This window comes from Ursus americanus, chromosome 2, assembly GCF_024610735.1.
Source record: "Ursus americanus isolate L20-20 chromosome 2, mUrsAme1.1.p, whole genome shotgun sequence".
Taxonomy (NCBI): Eukaryota; Metazoa; Chordata; class Mammalia; order Carnivora; family Ursidae; genus Ursus; species Ursus americanus.
Window position 1 is genome coordinate 27,095,984 of NC_142128.1, and position 12,539 is coordinate 27,108,522.

At 48.6% G+C, this 12,539-nt stretch overlaps 1 protein-coding gene across 1 annotated transcript in view; it reads right to left on the reverse strand.

The window, feature by feature from the left end:
• Positions 1–12,539, reverse strand: part of XYLT1 (xylosyltransferase 1) — a 294,365-nt gene that overhangs the window by 19,785 nt on the left and 262,041 nt on the right. Inside the window, 2 exon segments of the mRNA XM_045776046.2 lie at positions 2,798–2,974; positions 5,896–6,112. Coding sequence (XP_045632002.1) covers positions 2,798–2,974; positions 5,896–6,112 — 394 coding nt within the window.

Consider the following 12,539-nt stretch of genomic DNA (forward strand, 5'->3'; position numbering starts at 1 on the left):
TTAAATTGGGTCTGGCACGGTTTTCACTGCAGTGAATTAGTAACAACACAGGGACAATAAAAACCACTGAGCACACATTGCAGAGCACTGCGTTCATGTCCCCACCTCGAAGTCTTCCACCCACGCTGCAAAGCAGGCATCGTGACTCCCATTTTACGTATAAGGAAGCTGAGCTCAGAAAGAGGAAGTCATATATACAGACTCTCACGTCCGCAGGATCTGAACCCAGGTCTGACGACTCAAGCCCAATCTCGGCTGCCTCGTCCTAGGATTGAGCTGCTGAGTAAACATTCTCGCTGTTCTTCTGAACATCCCCTCGCTTCCCTGCTTCATGAACCCTGGGGTGGTTTACGGATAATATTTAATAATATTCTGGCCTCCTCTGTGGTGCAGGGTCAGTTCGGTTTCCTTACATTAGCGCTGAAAAGAGACCACTTGGGTTCAAATCCTTATTCTGCTACTTTCTAGCCATACAGGTCTTTGGGGAAATCACGCATGGCCTCAGCTTCCTCATCCTTGAAATGGGTATAATCACATAGGTACTGAGGATAGAGTCTGGCAGACAAGGTCGTCTGCTGTTATGATGTGACTACTGTCACTACCCCTTGAAGCCTGCGACAAGAAGCTTCTAGATCTTCATGTTCTGGGGGCAAGAGAAGTGGACGCAGGGCCTGGGCAGCCTCCTCTCTTGCCTGTGAATCTTTATTCACAGCTGGATCTTCTAAAAGGGCGCGTTTCTATATTTACCACTCTTCTTTGAACAAGAACGCCAAGTTCCTTACAGGCAGCAGTTTCTTGAGTAGAGATGTTGGGGGATATTTGGGATCTTTGTTTACCGTGAAAGAAATAGCTGCGAGCACGTGCGAGGTCTCTGTGTTGGCCAGTCTTTACCAGAGACCACGATGTCCCCGGGAGGCTCGGCGCTGGAACGCAAAGGCTGCCCCACCCAGGAGCAGGGCTCCCAGGAACCACCCGGCTGCTTGCTCTAAATGAGGAGGGTCCTTTGCCTGGAGGGCAACAATTGGTCCTCAGCAAAAGTGGGAATCTTTTTTTTTTTCTTTTCCTTCTGAATAGGTCACATACTCCCCCTGCAACCCTCTTTCTGCTCAGCGGATCCTTTCTGTGTGGACAAAGGTGTTAAATGTCACCCAAGTTCATACCTAAATTAACATGGGTTTGAGGAGGTCCCTGGGTAGCTCTCAATCTGCCACCAAAAACAGGCCTAAAGAAATACTTATTGCAGCAACCGCTGACAGGGGTGCGAGACGTCGGGTGGGCACCTGCAGGGAACCCGAATAATGAGAGGACGACTGCTGTGTGCTCTGCACCTGTGTAGGCACTAAACCAGGGTGGCCGCAGGGTCTGGCGGAAAAGGCCCAGGTCTGCAGCTGGAAGCACCTGGGAGGGACCCCCAGCCCTACCACTCCACTGTGTGTCCACAGACAAGAAAGTTAGCCCCTCTGTGCCTCAGTTTCCCCACCTGCACAACGGGGATGAGGCCTACCCCAGGGAGGTCAATGCCCACAGAGGGCCTGGCACAGAACCCTACCCCTGTGCTTCTCAAACATAAGGAGGCTCCCTGGAGAATCTTATTTATACGCAGATTCTAACCGAGCCGTGTGGAGCGGCAGAGATTCTGTACTTGTAACAAGCTCCCTGGCCAGGCTGATGCGGATGGTCCATGGACCACATGCCAAGGAGCCAGGCTCAGAGACCGGAAGCTCCATTTGGGCGGCCTGTGCCCTCCCTGGATGGTTTTGTGATGTGCCAGAGTGAGTCCGCGGGGCACTTTGCCTGGGTTATCAACCTGCACTGTGGCTCCCGCCCACCCTCTGGGCTAGCGCTTGGGGAAGAAGCATACCCTCTCCACGCGGTGGCTCTCATGACCTCAGAGCAATGGTTTAGCCATTCTGGGGCACTCTGTCTGTGCTCTTGGCAGCATGGGCCAGGGCATGGTGGAAGGGAAGAGGAGGAAGAGCCTCAGGGTGCTGGCCTAGAGGGAAGAGGGGCACTCACATGGGATGGAAAGAGGCTGCCATCCCGAACAGGTCTGGGGACCAAGGCATCCTTCAGGGCTCACAGAAGCAGGTGGAGCACTGATTCCCCCCCCGCCCCGCCACCCTCTGCTCTCCCCAGAACCATAAATGGCCAAGCCGCGCAGAGACACTGTGAATGCTTCTACCTTCTCTTCCTCCTTTAGGTCCACAGAGCACGGTGTTTGCCAAACCTGGCTGCTCACCACAGACCAGCAGTTCTTCACTGGGGGGTGAGTTTGCCCCTAGAGAACATCTGGTGATGTTTGAAGACATTTCTGGTTGTCACAACTGGAGCGTGCTCCTAGATCGAGTGGGCGGAAACTGGGGATGCTGCTGACCACTCGACAAGGTGCCGGACGGTGCCCCCCCCAGCAGATGATGACCCAGCCGCCATGTTAAGTGCTGAGGTGGAGAAACTCTGCCCTGGGTACACTCAACTTTGTATCCAGAAACATTCTTAACCCACATTTCGGGGGACTGACCGAAAGGCAGAACAGAGAAATGGACGTGGAAACATACATTGGCCTGTGTGACCTCAAACAAGTTTTTTGACCTTTCTGTGCCTCAGTTTCTCCATCTCTAAAATGGAGTACAGTAACACTATCTCTCTGTACCCATCTAAGGTTGGGGGGGGCGAGGTTCATGGTCAATACGGGCAGAATGGTTAGAACTGCTCTGGTCGGAGGAAGTGGCCCCCTGGTCATGCTGTTTGGCTGGAGTCGAGGGGGCGGGGCTGGCAGGGGCGGGGCCAGCAGGCTCACCTGGAAGCGATGGAAGTCCTGTGGCTTGAAGTCGTTGGGCGAGCAACCGCACCAGTCCACGATGTGCTTGTATTGGCACTTGCAGCCCAGCTTCCGGTTCCAGTTGGTGATACGCAGGTTGTTGTCTACCATGGTGTCGCAGTGGGGGCTGTTCTCCAGGACCGTGTGAAAGAAGGACTGCAGGGCAGAGAGGGAAGGGACTGGTCTGAGATTTCCTCCAGCCTCCCTCCCCAGCATGACGTGACTGTGCAGGGACCTCACTCTCTCTCTCTCTCTCTGCAAAGGGGGTCAGCCGCCAGTCTGGTCCCACTCAGGGCACAAGGGATGTTTTGTCCTTTGGGGCTGAATTATGCTTGGAAAGCCAACGCTCTGGGCTATCTTTGCCGCGGCAGTCTATGATCAATTTCAATATGTTGCCTATCATTCAGGACATCTTCTGTCTGCCTGGCAGAGAGGAAAAGTCCCTCCAGTCATGTCCACACATGGGAACCAGAGGAAACATGTGACAGTTTTCTAGAAAACCCTGGGCCAAAAGGGCTCATGCTTTGCAAATGGCCAGGTCTGAAACCAAAGGGATTCCAGTCTGAGATACCTTGAGAACAAAGACTGATGCTCTGGAATTTCACCCCTGGGTAAGGGAAACCAGATCCATGGGTGTATCAGTCCCAGGGCTGAAAGGTGTCCCAGGCACCACTCCTGCTTTAGCCACTGGAGCTGGACTCTAGCACAGGGAGGGGCGGGCTAGGGCTCCTTGCTGTCCATGGTGCTGAACCAGGCTCCATTGGTCTCTGCTAATCCTAACTCTTGGCCTACCTCTCCTAAGAACCTGAGAAGCAATGCTGAGAGTGGAGAAAGAGACCAGGGAGGAGAGACATGGTTTGAGAGAGAGAGAGAGAGAGAGAGAGAGAGAGAGAAAGGGGCAGACTTCTTTTTGGAAACTGTTTTATAACAACCCCAGATACGAGGCAGATACCTTTTCCCCTGCTCTCTGCTCCCTAGGGGAAGCTTTTGGGGGATACGTGTTTGCCTGTTAACAAATTTATGGCTCAGCCTTTGGATTTATTCTCAAGTGGTTTCCTGGTGGTGGTCTGCGAGAATGGAGGGCAAGGCAGGGATGCTGGACTGTAAAGTGCCTATGTATGCTGGGGTGGGGTTGAGACAGACAGAGCCAGCATCAGGATGGGCATCTTGATTAAAACAGAGCCCCAAACAGTCTCTTCTCAATGGGTGGATGGGCAAAACGAGGCTCCACCCACCACCCCCAGCTTCTCTTCCTGTGCTGCTAAATGACATATGCCCGAGAACCTGGATTTTAAGCTTGAATGGTCTACAAGACCACAGAGGCACATATTCTCCATCAAGTGGTGGGGAAAAGTTTCTAATTACCAATTGCCCTGTGTCCTTTCATAATGATACAGAAATTCCCTGCAAGATAATGGATGAAGAGGTTATCGGCATTGAGAGAAAAGGTGATTTTTGCTGAAATAGGATTAAAAGATGATTACCAAATGTGTGTGCAGAATAGTAAAACCGGGCCCCGTGATGACAAGCCCATCATCCCCCTGGAGTGACATGGGCGGTCAGCCCTACCAGCTTGGCACTGCCCCAGATGCTGGTGAGGGATGTGGGAACCATCAAATGGGGTATGTTGTCTTGTCTGGCCTAGAAACACAGCCTGAGCCTGGGGCACCATCAGGAAGAAATGGTCGTAGACCACTCACAGGACATGTCACAGGCTCAAGAGAGGTGGAGCCAGCTCTGGAGTTTTCTGAAGTCAGAAACTGGGATGAAAGTGAACTGGAGGTCAGTGCAGGTCTGAGAAGAAGGCTGCTGACCTGTCAGTGGCAATATTTCAGAACTGGGTCCCCACCGACCTCCGGATGGAGCAGAGGACAGCTGCAGAACGGTCTGCAACCTTACGCCAAGTAGGCTTCTGCAACGGAGGGGACGTTTCTGTCTCATCCAAACTACATAGGTTGAAATCTTAGCCCCTCAATGTGACGGTGTTAGGACATGAGGGCCTCTGAGAGGTGATTAGACCAGGAGGGTGGAAACCTCATGAATGTGATTTGTGCCCTGACAAAGGGGACCCAGAGAGCTCCCTCGTCCCTTCTGGTATATGAATGGTTGGTGCGTAGTCTGCAGCCCCGAACAGGGCCCTCACTAGAACCCGACCGTTCTGGCACCCTGACCTCACACTTGCAGCTGTTAGAACTATGAGATGTAAATTTTTGTTGTTTATAAGCCACCTACTCTGTTTTACTTTGTTATAGCGGGCTGAACTAAGACACCTTTCCTGCATTGAAGTCTGGAAGTGGTGACAGGCTCCCTGGAGCTCTGAAAATGCTTCTAAAAGTCATCAGGAAATGTTGAGTACCAATGGCTGTCAGTACGGAGGCTAGCGCAGGTCCAGCAGAAACCCTGGCTCTCTGTCTTTGGGATCACTGGAATTTCCATTTGTGAATGATGAGGCCAACACTACTGTCTGTCAGGGAATGATAGACAAATATTCAAAATTAAAAAAGGTTTTCTTCATGTTGAAAAAGTGGTTATTACAGGATTGGTGACTGTGGAGGATCTGTCAAAAGTAGATGTGGGTGTGTCCTGAAAAAGCCAGCATATACAGTTGCACAGGCTACACACTGTACAACTCTAGTGGGGCACCATCAACATGGCAGGTAGGAGAGGTTTCTATTCTTTTTATAAAAGTTTTCTGGAAACTGGTGGTGAAGTGTCTTATTCTAACAAAATCAGTATATCATGATGATTTTTAAAACCAATGGGAGCCAAGCGTCTTGAAGAAGGACTGCCTTTTCTACTTCGCACAAACATACTGTGTGGACTGCTGGTGGCAGTGTCGTGTGTCTGTCTATGCCATACACTCTCCACGCAGACCGGAGGGGGCCTGGGGGCCTGCTATGACAGCAAGGACCCTGGTGGCTGATGTACTCCTCCATCTTCATCTGGATGTTTGGAGGACTATGTATTGGACCCAGGATCGCTTTGCCAAACCTTCCGCAAAAATTCAGCTTCCGCGTTGCTCCGAAGGCTAGAGCCAGCTCCTGCCATGCTCAGGGACTTTTGCCCCCCACACTCACCTCGGCAGGAAGCAGGGTGTAGGAGTAAAACTGCTTCATCTTGGTCACCAGATCATCTGTGGAGAACGTCACATACTCCACAAACTTCCGGTTTAGCAGAAACCAGTCCGAGCCTCCGTCCACAGCAATGCCCTCGGGGATTCGCCGGTCCCCCAGGCGCCACATGTGGGCGTCACACTCCAGGAAGAGCCGGTCCAGACCCTGCTTTCGGATGAACCTGGGAAAGACAAAGTCGCCCTTCAGCCCCAAGGTGCATGGAATCCAAATGAAACACCACAATCATGGGCAATAAAAGCATGCACTGGGCACTTACTGTATGCCAGGGATGGAGCTGGGGAGGGGCTCTGTGTCAAGTCTGTCATTTGATCTTCAGAAGTGAGGCAGGTCACTATATCCCTACGAGGCGGGCATTGCCATTATGCCCATCTTACCGCTGAGGACCCTGAGGCTTGGAGTGTTCAGGGAATGTGCCCGGCACAAGAACAATGCAATGATCATCTAGTTCCTCCTTTGTAGAACTTCTAGAAATCACCTTTCCATGCCACGAATGCCTTGGCAGTCGGGAGACTACAGCCTCTGGCTGCTCATCTCGGGATCATGCTCTTAAAAGCACACCTCAAAATATGGAGGATTACTAAGTATCTTTTAAAAACACCAAAGTTCTGATAGAGTATTTTGTGTGCTTTCGGATTCACACATTAAATACAGGATCACAAAAGATTTTTAAAAAACACCGAATTTATGATCATCATGTGTGTGTTTTTTTTTAACACATGAGATAACATGATCTTGCGGCAGGTCTAATAACTACTGTAATTTTGCAGAAGAGGTGAGCATAACTGGTACTTAGAGGTATTCGCGCAGCCACAATGTGATATGAAAATTTGTAATTCCTGAGAGTTACTGCTAATACTGTTGTGCTGTGCTACTTCTGTTTAGCTGGGTTTTAATTAGAGTTTAGTGAAAGCAAAGATGATTTTCTTCCCAAAGTTATGGAACCCTTGAATTCTACCCATGAACCCCAGATTAATAACTCCTGCGCTAGTGTGTGTGTGGGTGTGTGTGCGCGTGTGCGTATTTGGGATTCACAAGGCAGGCAGAGCAGAATTGGAAGTTACTATTTTGTAGACACAGAGACCAAAGATCAAAGGGCTGGTAAAAACGGATGTGTTGGGAGGGTGGGCAGACCTAGAACCAAGCCTTCTGGCCCGAACCCTCAGGTCCTTTGCAGTTAGTACGAATTTCACACCTACTGTGTGCCAGGCACCGTGCCAGCCTGGTGTGGGGCAAGAAGCATTGGAAGGAAGGACGCTCCTGCTTCTCGGGAGCCAATCATCTTTCTGGGATCCTGCAGTCTGGAGATCTCCTGACCCAGGGATCTCGCTGCTTCTCCAGCTCATACAACATAAGAGCAACCATTTTAAAGTGTACGATTCAATGGCGTTTGTACGTTCATAATGCTGGGCACTTGCCACCTATGTAGTTTCAAACTATTTAAGCACCCCCCCAAAGGAGACCCTATACTCTCTACCCATAAGCACTCCCTCTATCCCTCTGCCCCTGGCTCCTGGCCACCACCAATCTGCTTTCTGCATCTATGGATTTACCTAATCTGGACATTTCATATAGATTCAATCAGACAATATGAGGCCTGTTTGTATCTGGCTTCCTCTACCCAGCATAATGTTTTCAAGGCCTCATCCCGTGTTTCTGTCTACCCAGCATCCACTCCTCAATTTTCTGAGAACCACAACTTGACTGTTCCTTGGACAGTCACCTATCTTCAACTCTCAGTTGACCTGGATTTGTGCCCTACACCTAGCACCAGGGGTGGCGACATGACCAGGCTGGTCAATGAGAGGATTTCCTCTGCCCGGCTGGATAACTGGTTCAGGGATGGTTGAGTAACTCAAGGTAAGTCTGAGATTGGGCCCTGTAGTTTTGCTGGACCTACCAAGAAGGAGGATGGCATTTTTTCTGGGAAGATGTCAGCCTAGAGCTGCTGGCAGCCATCCTGTCACCATGAGTATAGAAGCTGTTTGATAATGGAAGTAACACAGAAGGGAGGGGGAGAGGGAGGGAGGGAGAGAGGGGGAGATGGAGAGAGTGAGCGAAAGAGAGAAAGACAGAGAGGAAGGGAGGGGGGAGGAGAAGAAGGAGAGCTAGAGAGAGAGGGATTAAGTCTCGGTGACTTTGCTTGAGCCCCTGGATCCCTGTCTGTGACTCACCACCAGACTCATCAGTAATGTACTTAGGGCATTTCGAGATGAGATTCTGTCACTTGCAGTTGAAAAAGTCCTAATACATTCCTGAACAGTTTAAACTTTTATCACCACCAGGATGGATGTGAATGTTCTCAGGCCCTAGAGAGAGCAAGTAGCCACGGCTATGGCACATAAATACCCCTCTTGCGCTAAGCCAGCCTGCATCCCTCATCATGTGTCTATAGGTCTCTGCACCTCCACTGCAGACATCATCACTGTCTACAGATTAGAGTTACTGGTTTCCCCCCAGGTAGACTCTGCTCTCATTAGAACTGACCTTGGATTCCTCCTTTCTGCTTTCCTCACAGTTCTTAGGACAGTGCAAAACAGTGATTCAGGAAAGATCTATTTTTTTTTTAAGATCTTATTTATTTGAGAGAGAGAATCAAGTAGACTCCATGCTGAGCATACAGCCCGACATGGGGCCTGATATCATGAACCTGAGATCATGACCTGAGCTGAAATCAAGAGTTGGACACTTAACCAACCAACAAACCAACCAACCAACCAACCAGGCACCCCTCAGGAAAGGTCTACTGTGATGGCCACGTTGCAGGGCACAAAACCTGGAGATGGTTCCATTGTGCTGGCCATGCTGAATTCTGCAGAGAATCCCTCCTGCTGGGCCTCCCCAAATCCACTAACATCCACTGGAGGGAACCACGTGAAACCTAATAAAGCCATATCCCCAGTACTTCCCTCTGCATAAGTGGGGGGCCCGCCCCTAGATGCTGGTCACTCATTGAGCATCATGATGTAATACACTGAATTCTTAATAGAAATGAGGACAGTGTCATAAAAACGTTGATGATGGTGAACAGACTGAGTTCTGCTGAAAAGTGCTTTTCATCTACGCTGTGGTGCGGCCGTACGAGTAACCAGCTGAGGGACTTTGGGAAGTGATGTCCTTGCGTCTTGGCTTTCCCCTTGGTAAAATGACAAAGTTGGGCTGAGTCTGGATTGTCACCTTAAATGCCTACGGCGATCAGATTGATAATGGAAGTGTCTGAAGGAGGCTGGGTATAAGACAACGGGTTAGGTGGAGTCAGCAAAGAAGGAGAGAAAGCATTTTTTGAGAAGCAAATTCCTTAAAAAAAAAAAAAATAAAACAGTATTTCTGGCTACATAAAACATATCCCTAGCCGGAATCCAGCTCATAGGCCACCAGTCATAACAACCATGGGTTAGGCCACTGTCGGGCATTTTCTAGTTGTGACACTAAGTCACTTCGTTCTACCCGGGAAGAGGCTGTGGGGCAGGAATTCCAGCCACATACACGGGATCCCAGAGAAGGCTGATGACTCTCCTGAGGACACAAGCCAAATAGAAGACCCAGGTATCCAAAGACTCTGGTCTTGTTCTTTCCCTAACACATGTTTCCAAGGGTAAAATCCAAGCTGTTAGCAAAGCCATGTTCTCTCCGGGAGCGACCTGTTGAAGGTTTTTCAACATCCTGTACCATTCCACTGACACAAAACTCAGCTCTAAAAACAGCCCATTAAGTTTAGGAAAAGAAAATCCTACCTCAGCTCTGGCTGATGCTAATTATATAATAATGTCCAATCGCAGAGAAGTAACCAAGCTTAAGATTTTAAATTTAAATAACTTACATCAGAACTTACATGGTAACCAAGACTAACCCAGAGAGAGAAAGGAAAGAAATACAGGTGTGAGGACATGCAAAAGTTTTCTTTCCATAGACCAGCCTTTTAATGTCACGTTCCATTATGTGGGAGAATAGCACCGTCTTGCAATTTTAATGTGATGTCCCAGACCATAATATCCAAATACAATATTTATGCAGTAATCTCCAAAATGAAATATTCATGGGGTGGGAGATTGGTTGCTATATTTACTGCATTTGAAAACTGATAAGCTGCAAATACATGCTTTGGTTAATTATGAGTAAATAGAGACAAACAATCCCCCAGGTCTCAGTTCCAGGGTTGAGAGGGGGTCTGGACTAGGAGGAGGTGGCCGAGGCCCGGAGTCTGGGTATCTAGCAGGGGAAAGGAATCAGTTGCTTGGGCAGGGATCTGCATTTTGTTTTCTGCCATGTGCATTTGCCATCACTTGAAAAGGGAATGGCTGGAAATCAAGGCAAACGCCTGGGTGTGTCTTTTCATAATGCTGGCTCAAGGGGGTGTGGTTCTCTCACCCTAGCGATGGAGCGCAGATTTATTTCAGCCCTGGGCCCAATACACAGAGGGTGACCAATGACACTCTCCTCTCTGTCGTTTCATCTCCAGATGACTTGGTTATGTGGGGTCAGCAGGTGGAATTACAGAACAGACACAAAGAGGATCTGGGTACTAAGGCTGTCTCTGCTTTCACAGATCGTGAGACGTGGGGTTGGGCAGACTCTCTGAATGCCACTTTGCTCACCTATAGGATGAGTTCCATGACAGCTGTGCTGACAGCCCCTGAATCAGCTATGAAAGCGTGACAGGTGAGGCATACGAAGGTTCTTGCTAAGTGTTCAGGAGGCACTCCTCATCCCAGCCAGGGACCGACCTAGTCATCAGTTCCTTCATATGAAGTGACAGCATCCTCCCCAATCCCTCACAGCCTTGACCACCCTTTCCTTCTTTTTCTTCATAGCATTTAAAACTTTGCATTACCATACACAAGGTATTTATTTAGTTTACTGTCTCCTTACTAGATGTAAGCCCGAGAGGGCAAAGAGGGGTTTTTTGGCCTATTTTTGTTTATGGCTGTATCCTTAGTGCCTAGAACAGTACCCAGTATACAGCTGATGCTCAATAAATTTACTGAGCCAATGAATAAAGGGAAGAATAACAGCCATGCCAGTTGCTCAGTCAGGAAGCAGCAGCCCTTACCTAACGATGTATCTGGATTCTTCTAATATACACTCAACAGACAAAGGAACTAAATCACAGAAGGTTAAGTGCATTCTCCAGAGTCACAAAGCTAGCAGTCCTGGACTCGAATCCAGGTCTGATGAATCCAATGCAAGCTCTTAACTACTCTGCATTCTTCTTCTGTCCCGCTTTCTCAGGGTCCTTGCAAAAGGATCCGAGCAGAGGATCTGAGAACTTCTGCCTCAAAAAGACACTGTGCAGAAATCCGGACTCCAAGAGAAAAGGACTCATTGTTGGTCTTGGAAGAGGCTTTCTGCCAGACCTCACAAGAACTTCTGTCTTCAGGACAGACTACCTGAGGGCAAACATGGGATCACCTGCCTTCGGTTTTACCTCCTAGGCTTTCAGGCATGGGCGGTCTGCCTTCCAGAGACTTTCTCTACCTGCACACCATGGAACGAAGTCATAACTAAATATGATTCTACTGAGATGTCACAGGGACCAAGGTCTACTCAGCTAAGCATCAAAGAAAACTGGATGGAAGGGGACAGGGGTCCGGATTCTCATCTGTGTGTGAAGGGGTCACTTAAGAAAGCTTCTGTAGCCTTTGAAACTGATCTCAGAAAAGGCAGACAAGAAGTCTCTCAATTCAGTCAATTCCCTGGCTACAGTCTCGGCATATTCATTGAGTGTGGAATTATTCCAGAACGGTCTTGTCCTATAATGAGTTCGAAAAGGAAGAACTCTCCCCCTCATATTTTACAGCGTGTTTGAGTAAGAAGGAATCTTAGCAATCAGCTAATATAATTAACGCTATAGATTGAAAAAAAAAAAAAAAACAACGCATCGCACTGAGAGGATGTATGATTCAAAGTCATCCAAAGTCACATAGCCTAGGAATAAAATCTCTTCTTCTCTTTCCTGTCCAGTGATCTGTCACTGAATCCAGATTACTCCTTTAGCATAAGTACAACCTAAGCATTTTAGTTAAAAAATAAAGTCATGGAACAAAGCACGAAAACCCACAGTGTATGAAATCAGCGTGATTTCAGCGTGAATGTGCCAACACGTGACAGTTATACAACATGTGAGATAAGCTTTGGATCACATGATTCAAGTGTTGGGTGGGCCGCTGACCTTGGACAAGCTGAACATGTGATGGCTGTTTCTCATATGGAAAATAGTGATCATAATAACACCTACTTCGCAGGGTTGGTGCCAAAGTTTAAATGAGATTATATATGGAAAGGACCTAGCATAGTGCTCGACACATGGTAAGTGCTACATAAATGTTCACCAAGATACTTAAAATTTTTCCTTCATCAAGCTACAAATTTAAAATTTCCATTTCTCCTCTTCTCTCTCCTGCGATATGGTAGACAGGCATGAGTAGAGGGCACCCCCAGAGCTAAGAAGACACCTCTAGGTCCTGGAAAGCCACGATACTTCAGCACCAAGGACAGAAGCCCAAAGCCTCAGGGTGAATTTCATCTCCCGAGATTTTGAAGATTTATTTGTTTTTATTCAGTGGGGGGAAGGGGGAGAGGGAGAGACTCTC